Source organism: Pinus tabuliformis, chromosome 5_2 (assembly GCF_031772625.1).
Source record: "Pinus tabuliformis cultivar Carrire ecotype Pingquan chromosome 5_2, CPIR1, whole genome shotgun sequence".
Taxonomy (NCBI): Eukaryota; Viridiplantae; Streptophyta; class Pinopsida; order Pinales; family Pinaceae; genus Pinus; species Pinus tabuliformis.
Window position 1 is genome coordinate 299,857,300 of NC_142306.1, and position 20,329 is coordinate 299,877,628.

Sequence of the window (20,329 nt, forward strand, 5' to 3'; positions counted from 1 at the left end):
TCATGGATGGATTCTTCACTTGTGTTCAAAAGATGGTGTCATCTCCAGCAGAACGTGCATAAATCTTCAAAGAAATGGAGATACAGGATGGCAGGTGGCATATTTAGTTTTGACATGGTTATTGTGGATAGGAAGACTAAAATGATAGGTAAGCTTTAGTTTGTTTCAAATTTCATTGTCTCCTTATATTTTGCTTCAACTTTCAAATTTCAATTATTTTCTAAAGTTAATTTTAGTTGTTGTAGATGCATGGTGGAGAAGCTATGGTGGTAGAGTACCCAATCTCCAAAGGTTTTCCATTCGAGTGCTCAGCCAAACATGTAGCTCCTCCAGATGTGAGCGCAACTGGAGTGTATTTGAAAAAATACACACCAAAAAGCGCAACAGGTTAAAAAATTACAATTAATTTTTTGAATTCAGTAAATGATATTTTTTTATAATTATTAATTTATTATTTATAATTCATTAATTTATGACCCTTGTACAAGTTGGAGTCCCAATGACTTAATGACATGGTCTACGTCTACTACAATCTTCGAATGTGGGTGAGGCAACTTGAGAAGACACCTGATGTGGAGGCCATCTCATTGGATGGGATTGACACCACTGCTGCATGGAGGGTTGAGGCTGAGAGGCCTATCGTGGAGTCAACCCCTGATTGGTTAGAGGAGGAGGTAGCGGAGGGGGTAGCAGTTGTAGAGGAGGAGGAGGAGGAGCAACAGAGGAGGAGGTGACACCACCTACCATGGTCACCAATAGAGGACGTGGTCTACCTCCTATAGCTCCTAGTTCTTCAGCTTCTAGAGCACAGCAGAGTCCACTGCTAGTGCTAGCCCCAATGCCTTCTTCATCTAGAGGGAAAGTTGTTACATTTTCTCACAAGAGAGGCAAAGGAAATCAGTAGTATTAGTTATTTGGCTCATTTCATTGTGTATGACATTATGACTCATGATATGAGATACATTATTATAATTTTTGTTTATATTTTGAGGCTAAATCAGGACTCAGGACTTAGTATTTAGGACATGATTCGTTGTTATGTGTGATGTAGAACTACACATGATATTACACATCTTATATAGTAGTTCTCTTTTCATATTTATGTGTCAATGAATTTATTTTATGTTGTGGATGCTTTAGATATTAAAAAAATTGGAAAAATGTTGAAAAAAATTGGTTTTTTTGTATTTGCCGATTTTTTCCCGATTTTTACCAAATTTTTCTTGATTTTTCCCGATTTTTACCAATTTTTTCTCGATTTTTCCTGATTTCGGACCCTTGCCAATTTAATCTTGATTGTGATATTCGCAACATTGATTTAAATTGCTATGAATCTTCTTTCAATTGGATTGTATGTTGAATTATATCTCTTTTGTATGCTTTGAGATCATTATATGTCTAAGAAAATACATCTTGATACTCACTGATGAGAATTTTTATCTCCCTCCTTTCATCCGTTGAGGTATTCTTACCAATCTAAATGTTCTTGGGGCTTTATAGGGTCAACAAATCTAGTAACATAGCCCAAAACATTGGAAATATCATCATTTTTCCTTGTCTTTGTTGATAGGAAAAACTTTTCCCTCTAAAGCTATGTGTAGGGTACTAAAAAGAGGCTTATACCAACACATGACCCCTCAACTTGGTCAGACTTGATCAAGGAATGCTCCAAATTTGATTTAGTCGACTTTGATCACTGTTGGTGTCCCCAAAGAAAAATGTCTCGAGATATTCTAGAATGTGGACTCATTCTTCAAATAAAAACCCTAGCAGGACCAAGAAATTGATAAAAAGGCCTCCTCCACATGGGATTGATAGTCTTCGATTTATATTTGGATGGATTTGACCAACATATTAATCTTGGATCAAAGTTTGATCGTGGATAGATTTTGTTCTTCTAGTGCAAAGGAAAGACCAATTTACGCATTTGTATCCACTTGCTCAATTTACATATGGAGCTTCGTGTAAGGACTATACAGAATTTGATGTAAGGACTGTACAGAATTTAACAGCCATTGTAAAGACAGTAAAGGATTTCTTAAAATCATCATGAACCTGTGATAAAATTACATAAAATTTTACAAATCTAATTGACAGAATTGATGAGAGTACCTACCTGTTTTCCTGCGGATGAAGAGGCTTCAGAATTTCTCAGCTCGCTCCTGTTACCAAAAGACCATAACCTCCCAGCCAAACCAAGTACAACCTGGGTACTCAGTCCAGATTGCTTTTCAATTTCTGCAATCTGTTCCCCCGTGCCCAAAAACTTCAGAACAAGCAAGGCTCCTTCCCACTGTGCTTCTTCCCACTGTCCTCAGATTCTTCGTTCTTCCTCCTTTCTCCCCTGTTTTGGTTTTTCCCGGTTCAGATCCCCTTAAAAACTCTTTCTACCTCTATATGTATCCTTCCTTGGCGGTGACCGCTCTCTCCACCAGCGATCCCACCGCTTCCATTCGTAGTGACACCTTTTCCCTCTATGTAACGTGAGTCATATTCCTTTAAAGGTGTAGTTATCTTATATTTAGGATATTTTTGTTTGTTTAATATAAATGCCTTAGGTTCATATTAAGTACTTTATTTTGATTTACTTTATCATTTTAATAATTTATTAATATAGTTTATTAATATTTTAGGATATATAATTATATAACCATATGTAAAAATTAACTTAATTTTTACATCTATTTCTTTATAACCCTTTTCACTTTATACCTTTTTTTTAAATTTATATCATTGGTATTTGCTCATTAATTATGATGCATTAAGCAATATGAGTGTTGATGGGTGAAGGTAACTTCTATTTGAAGGAGTGTCATGATATTCAACATTTATAGTTAATTTTAGAATATAAATATTAGTGCAGTGCATGCGATACATGCATATGTAGCTATCATATGCATGCATCGTATGCATGCTAATATTCTTGCGCTCTCTATATTAAATATGGGTCATTGCACTTCGTGAGGATGTTGTTGAAGACATTGAGGACCAATGGACATGAGACAAACTCAAAGAGGAATGAACCCAAGCAGAGAGGACTTGGTGACATCTCACCACTCAAAGTCACAGATGTATGAATGTAATGTTTTCTGCATATTATAGAATATCTCCTCACCCCATTTACTTATATTGATTTAATGTTCCTTCTTGAAAGTATTTTTTTTCTCTCATTGAATCTATCAAGTAGGTCTAGAAGGTTTTCTTCTTAGTTTTTTAGTAATATCTATGGTTTTATTACTATAGGTTAGAGAAATCTTTTGCTTGTATTGTGTGCAGCGTGCTTGGAACTAATTGTGCTCCTCTTGCTCCACCAACTCAAACATGGCTTGGAATACTTCTCAACAGGAGCATTCCTTAGGATTATCTCCTTCTATTCCTCCAAACACTAGCTTAGATCTTTTGTGTTTTAAAAGTAAAACTCCTATCTTTTGTTGTCTTCCAGTAGCCTTCCAATCAGCTAGTGGGATCTAGTAGTACCCATCAACATTTATGTCGTTAACCATAATGTAAGTTCATCAATATTTTAGTCAATAATTTAATAGGCTGACCCATAAATAAAGGCCACCAATATCAAGTACATTCATCTGAACAATCTCAATACAAGTTTCCTACTATCATGTGATTCCAATATCCATCCTTCACAAATGTCAAAATTTGAGTCACCTTCTTATCTCACCAACTATCACATGCATTTGATCAAACCTTTACCAACTAATACCCAAAATGTCCCTCTAATGAGGTTACGCCCCCTCGTTAATACATATCCAAGGGAAGCAAGGTTCCCCCACGTATGATAGGACATTAAACCTACTTCAACGTCAAATGAGAGTAGAATATATGGTTGATCGTTTGTTGGTAAATATTACTGTGTTCAAAAGACTTTGGGCCATCTCAATACTCGTATGCTGAAATCCCTAGTAAATTGGAAACCATGCTATTAAGTTAACCCTAATAATGCACATCTAGAGTATCCTCCCTTCGTGATTCCTAGGATAGGAAATAACTAAATGCCATCACTCTATATTGTGATTTCCATCTTATGGGTGCAGTGGTCCTCCCGTATCACCAGCACTTGGACTAATAGTTGTCCTTGACATATACAGGTTCAGGGTATCAAAATCTAATCATGTAACAATCAGTGACACTCATTCAGGTACAAGAAAGATAGAAGCAGTAAGAAATGTATTTGAATCATTCTTAAATATACAAATTGTCTTTTTCCCTCAAGATACTTTGCCAGTTTTAATAGAAACTGTCTTTCTTCCTCATGACACTTTGCTAGTTTGAATAGAAATTGACTTTCTTCCTCAGAAGACTTTGCTAATTTGAAAGGAAATTAGCTGTCAGCTACTACGGCTGTTCTTTCTCTGTTTATCACAATTTCAATCGTAGCTTGACACATCTATAGCATTTGAGCTTTAATAATAGATATTCATGTGAGCTGGCAGGAAACAGGAGAAAATTTTCATAGATTAGGTATTTACAAGCTAAGCATTATGGAATGCAACTGTACTCTTTGCATTCAACCCATACTGCTACTTATAAGTTACTGGTTTCAATTTTCACTCAACAAATATAATCATAGAACAGTAATAGTGAATACAAATATGGATCATGAATGCTTACAATTGATGAAATCAATCCTATCAACAAAAAACAAATCCCCTAAGAACACATTTCTCCACAGATGAGTGAAACTAAAATGTCAAAAGTTAGACTTATTCAGCAGTAAAAGGAAAACTGACCTGCAAATGTTCCACAGAAATGCTTCCTTGGATTGGCCAACCCTTTTCAGGGTGCTTATTTTGCAGTACGAGTGGAGCTTCACTTGGAATCCTACAATACTGCAATATTCTTTCTACTGCTACCATGCTTTGTTCAATATAACAGATGCAGTACACTAGGGATAAAAGGCAACCATTGAGTGCAAGACTATATGAGAGGGAAAGCCCCACAAATTCTGCCAAAAGAATGTAAGTAAGCAATATACCAAATAAAAGGTTTACGGTAATAGAAAACTTGAAGCTCATATCTATGCTGAATTAGTTACTACTTTGTAACAAGAATAGCCTAGTGCCTACACAAAAGTCATAAAGAATACATAGTGAAAGGTAGATTCACATGCAAAGTTGAGTTTGAGCAAACCAGGTTGTATGATGCTTTTTGGGAGGAGAACCAACAGTAATGCAGATGAGCAAAGTATCATGGTACCGATACTCTCAATACGGAAGCCAAACCATTCATTGGCAGCAATATTATGAAATTTAATAGATATATTTGTGTTGACCAGCCTAGCATTAGTAGATTTGAACCTTTCTTGGTGGCAAAAAGCTCGAATTGTTGTAATTCCAGAAAGTGTCTCGGAGAAATTGTGAATAATAGGTGCCATTGTAATTGAACCCAAACGAGTGAGTTCCCTTGATGTGTTAAGAAAATACTTCTGCATAGATCAATTACATCTGAAAGATAGTGAGCAATTCCAGCTATAAACTAATCCCGAACATACAAACAGCAAAGCGACATCAGGCTTCCATGATATAGGAACATCATCAACAGAGAATAATTAATCACCTCTACACATAACCCAGCTAAAGGTTCAAAATCCCTGTCTTACAACTAAGAAGTTGAAATTCTTCTTCCATCCAAGTACAGTAACATGACATTTATTCACATCCAATGATTCTCACTTCCGTAGTAGCGAATTAACATGCAATAAAATTTTAAAAGTTGGTTAAGGCAATTTCTGAAATCACCAAACATGTCTCCTTTTCCCTAGATTAGCAGACTAGTGTCATGGATCTAGTGTTTAGAACCGAGAGAAATTGTATTTTTCAAAATGCTGCAAAGTCAGCAATTATATTGCAGCTTGCTTATGCTATAAGGATAAAGACAAAGTGCACTGCCCATTTAGACATCATCATCACTGGACATTAATATAATTTCAAATCAATTCATTCTGCTAGCATTAGGTGCAAAGGCCCACAACAACACAAATAGTCTATTGATGGATTATGTTCTAAGAAATCAAATAACAGACACAACAAACAGCTTCTTCCTTTAGTAACTTCTATGTTATTTCTTCCATACACATATGAACACACCAACAGTTTAATAATCTACTTCTTTTACCAAACTGTAATGTTCCTAACTAGGAAATAATAGTGAATATCAAATACATGCAATAGCTACAGCAAAAACAAAATTATGATAACCAGCCACAATCAGTACACAGAAAAGAGAGCCAAAAATCTGAGCCATGGTATTAATCTGAAAGATATGAGTTTCCCAAGTTTTATATGCCAACATATTTCTCAATGCCAAAATTGCAAAAATGAGGATTTTACATAGCAAAATTATTTATGGGGGACATGACAGTCCTCCCCGTGAAAAAGTTGTTTGTCCTGGAGCAACTGCAATTCTGGATATTGTAGAACTTGTTCTCCCTCCCATGTGGCATCCTCCTCTGGTAGGTCCTTCCACCTGACAAGAAACTCCCTAATGGTCCCATTCCTAAGCTTCCTCTATCTCACCTCCAAAGTAGCCTCCGGTACCAAAACCAAGTGTTCCTCATCATCCAAGGGTGGCAATTCTGTGGTAGTTGTCACCTACTGTCCCAAGGCCTTTTTCAAGCAAGACACATGGAACATGTGTACTTTGCTCCCTAGTGGGAGCTCTAGCTCATAAGCTACCTCTCCAACCCTCTTGATCACTCTGTACAGCCCATAAAAATGTGGTTTGAGCTTCTCAGCGCCCTTCTGCTTCAGTGTAGACTGCCTTTACGGATGGCGACCCAAGAAAACTAAGTCCCCAACCTCAAAATGTCTCTCAACCTGGTGCTTGTCTGCATACATCTTATGTTGGTTTTGTACTATCTGCAATTTGTCTTTGAGAACCCCCAGGATCTCTTGGATCTCCTATATCAAATCTTTTGCCCTAGGGGCTCGGCTGTCTCCAAAAACCATGTCAGCAAAAGATAATGCATCATAACCATAAAGGGCACAGAAAGGTGACATACCAATGGACATATGGTGAGTGGTGTTGTAGCAGTACTCTCCAAGGTGTAGCCACTTCACTAATCCACGTTGTTGCCCTGTTACGTAGTTCTGCAAATACCCCTCCAACCAGTTATTCACAATCTCCATCTACCAATTTGTTTGGGGGTGGTAGCTAGTGCTAGGAGTGAGGTCAGTGCCCACCAATCTAAACAACTCCTGCCAAAACGCCCCCATAAACCGGCTATCCCAATCACTGATGATGGTCTTGGGAAGACCATGCAGCCTGAATACCTCTCTGAAGAAAAGCTCAACTCCCTGTGAAGCTAAGGACCTGGATGAGATAGCAAAGAAATGAGCAAACTTGGTCAACTTGTCCACCACCACGTAGATACAATCACCCCTGTTGAGCTTGCCTCCTACACCTACCTACAGTTTGTGAGAAAAGCCTTTAACCCTACAAGGTATGGTTGGTGGCAAGGAACCTAGAGAAGGGGTTGCTACCTATTCCCAACTCTCTCACATTTAAGTTATCTCCTAGGTTAGTTATGGGGGTGGTCCCTAAAGGAAAACTAAGTTAAAGATGTGAGTTGTCTAGGAGAGTTGTTAGAGTTAAATAGATTACTTCTTAAGATTTATAAGCAAAAGTGATATTAGTGATAACCATCAACAACCATCAATATAAAGCATATGAACAACTAGTGCCTTCAAGTGTTGATTTGGGGTAGCATCTGATGTGCTCTAGCCATGAAAATTGGTGGAGAGGCTAAAGCACTTGAAATCTCCAAGACCCAGAAATGGTTTGGACAAATTGTACCTGGTTTGAGAGATATTAAAATAATTAATACTTTTATGGAGTTCCTAAGTCTAAACTTAGAAAAAATAAAATATTAATGGGTATTAATATAAAACTGGGTTAGAAGGGTCCAAAATCATGGATCAAGCCAAATCTGATCTTAGCTGTTGATTAGAGATTTAATCTTGGCCGTTGAAGGACCAACAGGAAAAGTATAAGAGGAGGCTTGAGAGTCAGTTGGATAAGACACCAGAGTGATCAGTCATTCATTTTGCTACAGCGGGGTTGCTAAGCAAAAGTGAATCAGTGATCAGCAACGAGGGGCAGTGAATATTGGACAGAGAGGTAGAGACAGTACTGAGAGACTAGCACAGAAGAAGGAAGAGAGAGAGTAGCAGTCAGTTCAGGCCACAAAGAGCCCAACAAGGATAGCGCAGAGGCCAGAGGGACTACGTCATCCATGTAGGGACTGCTGGAGTGATGCAGAGGGTCCCAAAGGCTACGCAGTGCCTCAGAGGGATGACATAGAGGGTCCTGGGGCTGACGCAGGTCAACAGGAGGCTGACGCAAAGGCCAAAAGGGCCAACACTGAGCTTCAGTGGTGCTAGAGAGGGTTTCGTGGGACAAGTTTTCTGAATACCTGTTTCCGAATATAGAGGTATTACTGCCGTGTATTTTTCTCTGTCGGGTGAGTTGGTTAGGCACCTAGTTGTACTCAAGGAAATATTGCATAATAATATACCCTCATAATAGCTGCATCGGTTTTTCCGCATTGGGTTTTCCTGAGGACATTTATCCAAAAATAACGGTGTCACTTGCGTGTTTGTTTTCTTTCAGCTGATGATCTGTAGATGTTGAGACTATACTTTGTGTTTATTTTCAGTATTTATAGGGTTAAATAACTTATTTAGTAATTAAACAAGTAGGTGAAATAAACCAGATTGTGCGTGAAAAATTTCTAATAGGTTAGAATTAGAAATTCCAACATGGTATCAGAGCATGGTTGCAGATCACAGGAAAGTTGAAGGCATCAGCTAAGCAGAGCATTTACAGTAGAATCAGTTGTCCCGAGTGATAGTAGCTGATCCTTGCAGAAGCGAGGAGGAAGGGTTGACGCAGAGGATTGCGTCATCAGTCTGGGCTAGAGAGAGGCCAGCATAGAGGCTGAGGAGGGCAGAGAGAGGCTCACACAGAGGCCAGGAGGGCTAACGCAGTTGGCTGAAGGAGTTGGTTTGTCGGTGCAGGATTGCGCAGAGCCAAGAGGCTCAATCCTTCAGTTTCGGGGCAAAGGAAGTTGTGGGCAGTTTGCGGGAGCAAAGCGGGTGGGGTACTGTGGTTAGAACAGTACCTAACAGGGCAAGACCAAGGTAGAGGGAGTTGCTGCCAAGGCGGATTTCTAGCCAAGGAATTTAGATCAGTGTTGTAGTTGCACAGACGATCAGAGAGGAGCAACTTGATAGTTGGCAGAAGGATTTCCAAGAGGGAAATCGGGAATCAAAGGAAGCCCAAAAGAGAACTTCCAGACAAGAAGTAGAGAGACTCAGAGGAGTTGAACCGAGAACTTCCAGAGAGAAAGTAGAGAGACTCAGCAGGAGTCGAACCGAGAACTTCCAGACGGGAAGTAGACAGACTCAGCAGGAGTCAAATCGAGAACTTCCAGACGGGAAGTAGAGAGACTTGGAGGAGTCGAACCGAGAACTTCTAGACAGGAAGTAGAGGACTCAGCAGGAGTTGAATAGAGAACTTATAGACGGGGAGTAGAAAGACTCAGCAGGAGTCGAACAGAGAACTTCTAGGCGGGAAGTAGAGGGACTTGGGGGAGTCGACAGAGAAGAGCAGAGAGATGGCCGAGAATGGGCTGAGAGATCAGGACAGGCTAGACGGAGAGTCCAACTTTGTGGCCTAGAAGGCCATGATCCTGTCTTTTCTGTGTCCCATGAGTGCTCATGTGCCACTTGAAAAGAAGTGGGGAGACATCGAGTTGTACTCAGGAGAACTACAGGCGATGAGAGGTAAGATCCTTGAGGTATCCAACCTCTTGGATTATACCTTGCTATGGGAACCCCGAGGAGAGAGTAGCAGGACTGGCGGTTGTGGGTAGAGACAGATGTGAATGGAGCGACAGAGAGTGCTGCAATGCACGAGTCCTCGGACAACGCAATGCTAGCAGGCTGCAACAGTGCGAGAGGCACGGGAGTGTTGCAACGGTCCAGGATGGCACAGAGAGGTGTGCAACGGTGCAAGATGCAGGGAGTTGTTGTAGCAGCACAGAGGTCAGTAGAGGGAGCACTTGATAGCGGCAGAGAGAGCTTCAACATAGAGAGTGTTTCTAGCCTGACAGGGATATCAAAAGTTGGGTGGATCATTTATTTACTTCCTAGTAACTGAGTTGCAGTGGAATAGCATGATGCAACATGATGAGAAGGGGATGCAGTGTAGATGCAGTGTTGGGAGTATGGACCAGTGTTGCACGAAGCGCCCCCCCCCCCCCCGGTTCCAAGCCCCGAAGCGCGTCCCGTACGGAAGCGCCTAGGAAGCTTGGCCGGAAGCGCGCTTCCGAAATTTTTAGACGCTTCCTGGAAATTTGGAAGCGCTGGCGCTTCCGAAGCGCCGAAGCGCGCTTCGTACGGCGCTTCCCAGACGCTTCCCAGACGCTTCCGTACGCTTCCAGAAAAGCATTTAGAAAATCGTTTTTTTTTTCAATTTTTTTTTAAATTTTAGGTGAGTTTGCTTGTTGGGGGTGGGTCCACCTTGGGTTAGGGTGACAAATGAAAGCAAAAAAAAATATAAATATAGCAGATGCTCCCTCATGGTAATGTTAAATTCTTAAAGTAAAAGTGACATTCTCCTTTATTTTTCATTTTCATCCTTTTACTTAAATTTTTAACATTACCATGAAATGACTCAGAATGTTTGAGAGTGGTTCCAGCCTCATTGGACTTCATATGGAGAAAATAGAATTTCATATCCTATTCAAAATTCAGCAGACTTAACAGTTTTCAGGTATTCAGGATCAATGGGATTGTGGCATTTCATTAGATTATATCAAGTATGAAGGTATGCGATTAGCATTTAATCAAGAGCACCAAGCCCTATATGTACCCTGGTGTTGGTGGTGTTAATTGTTGAACTCCTTTGTCACGCGGCACGCCCTTAGCAAAAAATTATCTTTCAATCAAGTCAAAATCATCAATCAAACATGTTAAGCTTTTTCTACCATATTTTAAGTCTTGAATTAGGTAGTTTGATCAAAATTGGGCAATGTTGACTAATATCCCTAGACAATCGAGGTAGAGGCAAAGGCTAGACAAGAGGAGAAGAATCTAGATTCTAGATCATTAATGTACAATGGATGTTATATCTATCTTGATTTATGCAAAAATATGCATGTTTTCATGTCTTCTACAATTAATTTGGTATTTGGGATGTTTGTTTTGAGTATAAATGCAAAAAATATAAAATATATATATATAGCAGACGCTTCCGCGGACGCTTCGCTTCCTAGATTTTTGGAAAATGACGCTTCGGCGTCCCCGCTTCCAAAAAACGCTTCCGCTTCGCTCCCGCTTCGTGCAACATTGGTATGGACCAGCAACAGCACGGATGTAGAGGGAGTTGTCGTACGGATGTAGCAGTGGCAGTGGCAGAGCCATGAGCAGCACTACAAGATGTAGCAGTGCAGAGGATGTTGGGCAGGGAGGCCTAGCATCAGCACAGGGACCAATGCTGGATAATCAGGTTAATGCTCAGTGTGGAGCATTACTAGAGCACAGTCCTCACTAAGAGGGAGTGTTGATTTTGGGTAGCATCAGATGTGCTCTAACCACGAAAATTGGTGGAGAAGCTAAAGCACATGAGATCTCCAAGACCCAGAAATGGTTTAGACAGATTATACCTGATTTGGGAGATATTAAAATAATTAATATTTTTAATGGAGTTCCTAAGTCTAAACTTAGGAAAAATAAAATATTAATGGGTATTAATATAAAACTGGGTTAGAAGGGTTCAAAAGTAATGGATCAAGCCAAATCTAATCTTAGCCGTTGATTAGAGATTTAATCTCAGTCTTTGAAGGACCAATAGGAAATGTATAAGAGGAGGCTTGAGGGTCAATTGGAATTCATTTTGCTAGAGCGGGGTTGCTAAGCAAAAGTGAATCAGTGATCAGCAGTGAGGGGCAATGAGTACTGGACAGAGAGGCAGAGACAGTACTCAGAGACCAGTGCAGAAGCAGGAAGAGCGATAGCAACAATTAGTTCAGGCCACCAGAGCCCAGCAGAGACAACGCAGAAGCCAAAGGGACTGCGTCATCCACGCAGAGACTACTGGAGTGACGCAGAGAGTCCTAGAGGCTGTACAGTGCTTCAGAGGGCTGACACAGAGGATCCTGGGGCTGACGCAGGCTAGCAGGAGGCTGATGCAGAGGCTATAAGGGCCAATGCTGAGCTTCAGTGGTGCCGGAGAGGGATTTGTAGGACAGGTTTTCTGAATACCTGTTTCCGAATATAGAGGTATTGTTGCCGTGTATTTTTCTCTGTCGGGTGAGCCAGTTAGGCACCCAGTTGTACTCAAGGAAATACTGCATAATAATATACCCTCAGAATAGCTGCACCGGTTTTCCCGCAATGGGTTTTTCCAGGGACATTTGTCCAAAAATAACAGTGTCACTTGTGTGTTTGTTTTCTTTCAGTTGATGATCTGTAGATGTTGAAATTGTACTTGTGTTTATTTTCAATATTTATATGGTTAAATAACTTGTTTAGTAATTAAACAAGTATGTGAAATAAACCAAATAGTGTAGGAAGAATTTCTAATAGGTTAGAATTAGAAATTCCAACATCAAGTAAATTGCTCTAAAATGAAATTATATTTGCTTAAATGAGGTGAAATGCTTTCAAATGGAAAGCAAAAGTAATCCTGAAAAGTGAAACAAGAAATTGTTAGCACAAGATACTATAAATGCAAGATACAAGAATGTTTTTAAGATAAACAAATTTATGAATCAAAGCATGTGAAGTTATCTTGCCCAAAAGGAAACAATTAGTAATCTACCTAAACTCAAATGTTAGACCAAGATGACAACATGCAATTAAGTTTGCAACCCAAAATAATAGTACTTGAAAGTGAAATCAACCATTCATGACAATATGCAATTAAGTTACAAAGGTAAGCCAATTTCCAAGTACAAGAAAATTAAACTTGTTGCAAAATTAAGAGATTACAATGCTTGCATCCAAAGTGCCTCTTGAAATAAGATTTGCATGTGAAACTTTAAACCATCAAGATAGCAAAAAATTTGAGAACTTTGCAAGTAAAGTAAATGTGATGAAAGAGTGCTCTTGGTTTATTTTATTAGTTAGCTCTAAAGCAAGATTACAATTGAACTCTAATCCTTCGACCTCACCCTCACCCAAAAATTTGGATCTCACAATGAGGAGCCAATAGAAGTAGAGGGTCCCTAAAATGTCTATTCAACCAACTTAAGTTAGAGGTAAATTTTAGTGATGCTTGGGGCAAGTAAGTAAATTAACCAAACAAAGAAAATTAACTTTCAACTTGAAATGTACTTGTTTAACATGAAATAGAATGTTACTTTATGCAGAAAATTTGCCCAAATAGTTGATGCATGTAAGATGTGTTTAATGGAGAAGCATAAGTAAACTTGGAACTATGTTCAAGTCAAATAAGATAAAGTAAAAAGTGTTTGCATGCAAAAATCTGAACTTGTTATGGACTTGAAACAAGAATTAAATCAAACCAAAAAGGATGTAGAATTAGTGTAATGCATGATTGTGTTAATTCCACAATTAAATGAGATGCATGCAAATGAAATAGATCAAAGATCAAGCCACCAAGTCTCTCCAAACCGTGGAGAGATAGGGATACCAATGGGTAAAACCCATGCTCCCAAAATCAAAAATTTTATTAGTTGTTACAAGAAGGAAAAGACAATGAAGTCTTCTCTAAAATCCAAAGAAAGTCTTAACAATTTGGCTTCAAACTGTTGGACACCTAATCCTAAAGGGTTAGTGTGGAAGCCGAAAAGACTAAGCAGTCCAAGAGACCTTGGGATCTGAAACCCAAGAGTCACAACATTGTATTATAAATGTACATCTCCTGTTAATAAAAAATATGAACTCACATGATTTATCTTTCCTAGTCTTTGCTGTCCATGTGTGTTTAACATGGTATCAGAGCATGGAGAGACATTGTCAATGAAGGGTTTGATTTATAATTGCATGGACCGCAAGACAGAAGCTTATGAGCTTGTTCGGCATGGCTTAAAGAATGATGTAAAAAGTCACGTCTGTTGGCATGTTTATGGCCTTCTGTACCGTTCAGATAGGGAGTACAGTGATGCAATCAAATGCTCTTAAGATTGATCCAGAAAATATTGAAATTCTACGGGACCTTTCTCTTCTACAGGCACAAATGCGAGGACCACCCACGCTTCCGCTTCAGGCAACTCTGATGTATATCAGCAGCAAACTGTCATTGAAAGCACACGACGGACATCAACTTATTAATACAGAGATGAGCCAAGAGGTTAATGAAGACAGGTGCGCTCTCGCGCTATATCTGCATAAAATCGATTTAATGTATCTCATATAAAGCCGCGCATCAACGCTTTACATATGTGCCAATCACGCACTGAAACACCAACAAGACTACAATTTCGAGTGAAAGAGATAAACTCCCTGCAGAACTGCGTCGAGAAGAAATTCGCCGAGAGGAATTGCTGAGAGAAGATATGCTACGCTATTAGGAGGAAGCAAGACATGCAGCACGTACTGATTATCCTCAGGCTCCTTTAACTGATTATGGTGTTGATCCTGCTATAGCTGAGAGGGAGCTATTACTATATGGAGCTGGAAGGGATTATATTCCTCAAGCGGCTCTGCAATCTCAAGATCCATATGCGAGTCTGCAATCACAATCCCCACGGCCCTACGTTGAGGAAGATCGATCCTCCCAAGAGCAATTCAATTCGAGCCTATGCTTATTGACTATTTGGAAATGATGCGTTATGACAGATATGTAGCTCAGCGTTCCAGACAAGAAAAATACACGGAGAAAATTACGTAACAGCGACCGAATAACCTTACTTTGAGTAGCTGAATCCGCCTCTACTTAACAATACCGTTGAGCATACCTCATAACCGCGTGGGGCAGATGCATTCCGTAAATCAATTCCTGGTGGAGTGGACGAGCGGAGCTTCATATGGTGGCCCCAGGGTTGACATTATGTTCTGAAACTTTCCTTCCCTTCCACAAATTAACGAAAAACCTTTCGATAAGAGCATTAATGGGAAGATGGATTTTCTCTGCACAAAACTTTAAACCTGGGCAAAGGATTTTCTTTTAACGACAGTTTGAATCTTCTCGGCTGAGCAAAACACGTTCAGATGCATGTAACCCGAAAATAGTGTTCAAACGCTTCAACGGATGTATAGTGCGCAGTCTTCATGACACCTCTGTCCTGATGACTGAGCGCAGCAGAAAACACATCTTCATGACACCTCTGTCGCAGCAGAAAACGGATGCGCAGAGATTCAATGAGGTGCAGAGAATCAGGCAGAGGACAGAGCGCTAGGAGGTGCAGAGAATCACGCAGAGGACAGAGCGCTGGCAGAGGTAGAGGACAGAGCGCTGGAATTTATGGGAGAGAACGTTTCGATTCTAGAACTGACAGAATGTTTTGATTACAATAGCCACTGAATGGTCTCCAGCAGCGTAACGCACCATTACACTCATGAACCGCACCATATACCATTCAAATGATTTAGAAACAAGGCAATATCAAGCATCAACCATTCAAATGTTATTATTCAAAAGCATTCCAACGAACATATATACCAGCATATAATCGGTCTTCAAAATATATTTGCCATCACCATCTTACATATACAACCAGTGTATAATCGATGCGTAGGTTTACACAGGCCACAAAAAACAAGTGGCTCATAAAGGATTGAGCAGATTATGAACGAACGTGCTCTGATACCATGTTAAACACACATGAATATTCGGTCGCTGTTACGTAATTTTCTCCGTGAATTTGAATGTAGACCGGTTGTCTGTCATTTTTTTCCATTCAAAGCTGGGACGTCCGCGGGTTTGATCGCGGCCCTATGAAATGATTTACCATACTTGTCTGTCATCTTCGCTCCCGTTTCAAAATTTGATGGGCTCTTTCTAGTTGTCCGCCCTCCGGAGTTCGGGATTGAAGTCATTGGTTCTGAGTTTTGAATTCCAGGGGTTTAATCTTCTTGATACGTCGCCATAACTTTTGTGTTTGGTGTTGATGATTGTCTGCTTCGTTTTCTTTATTCATCTTCATTCTCTGTACAGAGATACCAAGATTTGACGGATTTTCAAAAGCGCACAATTTTGAAATTGACGAGGAAAATTAGTCTCACAGCAAATTACAGTATTTACAATGCTCTAAGTGTGTCCCATCTGTGGTTCGATCGTGTACTTCGTAGGGCCAATTGATTAGCTGAATTTTCCCAAGAAAATTTCAGTAAAATCTTGAACAATTTAATGACCTCCGCCTCCTCGGCGTGGCTGTGTGTAAGGATGGCTTTCAACGGCATGCGGTGCTAGCATCTCAGCCATTGCCAGAAGTGTATATTTGCTTAGGGACAGGTCACTACGTGTTGGCACATGATGATCTTCTGAATTCGTGTACATGGCAGAATTCTATTTCAGTGCGTTTTCTTTTTTTGGGTCGGTTTGTACAGGTTTTATGATATTGGGCAGAACAGTGGTGTGGCGCTTCGTCAGTGACGTGGCGAAGGAAATCTGGCAAGGACATTCACATAACGACGAGAGTATTTAAGTATTCATAGGGATTAATTAGATCAACGAGTGTTTGGTTTTCGAGTCGTTTCATGTGAACCCCAGTCCCAGCCTTGCATTGCAGTTCTCCTTATCTTGCACTGTTACAACTACCTCTGCCACTTTTGATTTGGCTTTCATAGCTTTGTATTTCTGAATATCATACAGAAGTTCCTTCTGAAGCTGTTTGTCTACTACCAGTATTTCATCTATTTCACTCTTGTACTCTTTTAGAAGCATACGTAAGCAGTGGATTAAGCAGCTTATCAAATGACTGTTCTTTCTCTCAAGCAACCTTTTGAGTTCTATGAAGATTGGGATAACATTTTGGACCAATTTTTTCTTTGCAATCTGAGTTACAACTTGCCCTGTTGATGCTGCAAAAGCTACTTCTCCAATTTCTTCTTCCAGCTCCATATTCTCAGTGACCCCTGCAGCTATTCGATTGCCTTGAATGCGTATCTCCTTGCATGCTAGTATTTGCAGTGCATCCTGCAATACACTCTGTGAAGCGAAATCGTCAAGATCAAGCAAACTATCAGCTGCAGAAGCAAGTACTTCTGCACAGAGCTTAGCTGAAGTTGCCAATAGGTGCTCAGGTTGCATCTGCTTTAATAAGGATACATAGATATGCATGCGCTTTAAACAAACAGCTTCATTCTTACCTCTTAATGAAAATAGATGGCGTTCAATCTCTGAAGTTTGTAATGCCTCAATGTGACTAGCATGTACATGGAAATCATTCAATATAAGGAGTTCTTGCCTGTTTATTTTCAGAAACTTTGTTTCAGTTTTGTGGCTTTAATTTGAGAAGACAGTTGGTTCCAGACCTAAAGCAATCTTTCTAAAGTTGGTTCGTGACCTGCATAGGCCAACTTTGTATTTTCTACAGCGACTTCCATAAAGAATGATCTAGCCCCAAGGCTACAAACTTGTATTTTCTGTGGTTACACTTATCTACAGCCACTGTTCTTCCTAACATTTGCTGAATTTAAAGAACAGAATCTCTAAAAGTCTGGTGATATTTGTACAATTTTGACAGTTTCAAGATATCTCTGGTTGATTTTTCCCTTTAAGCTATAGGGCTCTCTTGTGCAACTTGAAGATATTTAGCAGCTTACATGTTTCTGTGGGATTTGGAGATTTTTAAGGAGTAGAAAATGGCTAAGCTTGAAAGAATATTAGAATTATTGAGAACTCTAATCATGTCCACTGCTAACAGCACAGTCAAAATTAACAAAGCCTCTCTTTCAGACATTCAAACATGTCTGCAATATGCACAAGAAAAGATAGAGTTTTTGCAGCTTGAATCACAACTGCAGCAGGAAGAATTACAGCAGTGGAGTCATCATTCTGAACCTGTTTCTGTTCAGAACAATGAAACAAACTCCCATGAACAGCAAGTCAATAATGGTACAGTTCATTCAAATAAAGCAGCAGTTGTATATGCAGATGCAGAAACTCAGTCTGCACTTCCCAAGCCCATCATCAGACCTTGGGAACAACTTGTCCACAACAAGCACAGAACTGGTCTTGGATATGACAAGGACTTGTCCTTTCATATTCCAGACTATGCCAAGCCCATTCAGTTTCAGAGTACTGGATTCATTTATGACAGTTCACTTGCTCCTCATGACAGTTCAGCTTCAGCTGTTCCAGATTTTGCCCCTCTTCCACAGCAACAACAACAACAAAAACAACAGATCGTGAAATGCCAACACTGTGACCGAGTTGGCCATTTGAAAGATCACTGTTTTGATCTTCATCCATGTAAGCACTGTCATAAAACCAGCCATTCTTCACACAGATGCTTCAGAAACAAACGTCCTGCAAGAACAAAGATTCATCTTGGATGGATCGCTTCTTGGCAATGGGCATCAACAGCCAAGAAGATATTCCAAACGCATGTTAGAACTTGTTCTAGAGTATTGAACAGTCTTGCAATTGAGTTTTCTCCATCTTCTCACCTTGTACCTGACAGGGGGGGAATGATGGTCATCTACAAGTTTCAAAGTCACATCAAGCGAGCCTGAGCCACAACCTGCCACACCAGTTTCAGAGTTGCAGCCAGAGACAAAGATGCCCATGAACACAGATTGAGAACACTTCCTCTAGCAGAAGACTCCAGCTTCTTGCCAGTTTTGGAAGAGTTCCAGAGTTGTTGGTCATCCTTAAACCATCACAGATTAAGAACACTTCCTCTAGCAGAAGACTCCAGCTTCTTGCCAGTTTTGGAAGAGTTCCAGGAATTGCATTAAGCATTCCAGAGTTGTTGGTCATCCTTAAACCATCACAGATTGAGAACACTTCCTCTAGCAGAAAACTTCAGTTTCTTGCCAGTTTTGGAAGAGTTCCGGGAACTGCACTAAGCGTTCCAGTGTTGGTGGTCATCCTTAAACCACCGCCCTTTATACCAACATTTCATAGAGCACATTCAGCCTAGTGCTACCATGCATTTTTGCACATTTTGTATTACAGCTCTCTTCTTGGACTCATACATAACCCTTCGGATTAAGGGGGGGAATGTTGGACACCTAATCCTAAAGGGTTAGTGTGGAAGCCGAAAAGACTAAGCAGTCCAAGAGACCTTGGGATCTAAAACCCAAGAGTCACAACATTGTATTATAAATGTACATCTCCTGTTAATAAAAAATATGAACTCACATGATTTATCTTTCCTAGTCTTTGCTGTCCATGTGTGTTTAACACAAACCATAAACCTTTCCAAGCTGAATTTTTTTGCAATTTGAGGCCCAAATAGGCTCAACAAAATTCAGATTTTGAAGAAGGAGAAGAGAGGATAAGCCTCCTCTATGGCCACAGCCAAGAGAGAGAAAGGGATGGCCAAAAGAACTCGGCCTCCCTCAAGAAGAACACAACCCTGTCCAAGAAGAACTCGGCCTAAAGGTGGAAGTAATCTCTAAATTCAAGCCCCAAGGTCTTGCATGCAAACTTGTAAGTATTTTTTTGAGGATGAATCCTGCAAGTCGCTGCAAGAGAACAAATTAAATGGTTACAACAAAACAACAAATATTAGCTCAAGAAACTACAAAATATGTTACAAAATAATCTACAAGAGGCTAGGCCAAAGAGTATGAGTAAACTCTTCTCTTTGACTAGCCATGACTTGGCTCTTTGAAATAGCCAGATATTAATAAATGAAGTGCAATACGTGAACAATAAAAATTTTAATGTGATTTTGATGCAATAAATAAGATCCTAAAACTTAGAACGCCTGCAAGGAAACTTGAAATAGATGAGACTTTAGAATTTAACGCATGTAGGTTCTCCTTGAATATTTTCAAGAGTGGATTGGTTCCTTCGAGAACTTCCCCTCACACTTGAAAGCTTGACCAAAGATGGATTCTTCTACAAAACTTCACCACAACACATTAAATCCACATGAAATTAAATAAATGCAATGGAAAAAACTCTTAGAGATATATTTGACATCAACTAGAATTTTTCTTTTCCTAGAGCAATTAAACAATTCCTATGCTAATATGAGATAGTTGCATATCAACATAACTTGAAACAAGCATGAAGAAGCATGTAGAAACACAATAACAACATGTCAAGAATTTACCATATGCAAGAAGAAGAACACCATCACAAGTAACCCCAAAGTCTGTTGTATTATATTACAAAATGTGTGTACAATCCAACAGTGTGTCTTCAAGACCAATAGCTCATATTAAAT

General features: G+C 39.7%; 1 protein-coding gene across 1 annotated transcript in view; it reads right to left on the reverse strand.

Moving 5' to 3' along the window:
* The window catches only part of LOC149158733 (ABC transporter C family member 14-like), a 414,770-nt gene that overhangs the window by 192,986 nt on the left and 201,455 nt on the right, over positions 1–20,329 (reverse strand). Inside the window, exons 9-10 of the mRNA XM_089434081.1 lie at positions 5,146–5,440; positions 4,746–4,960 (exon numbers count right to left, since the gene is read on the reverse strand). Of these exons, the coding sequence (XP_089290207.1) occupies positions 4,746–4,960; positions 5,146–5,440 (510 nt within the window). The remainder of the gene's footprint in view (positions 1–4,745; positions 4,961–5,145; positions 5,441–20,329) is intronic.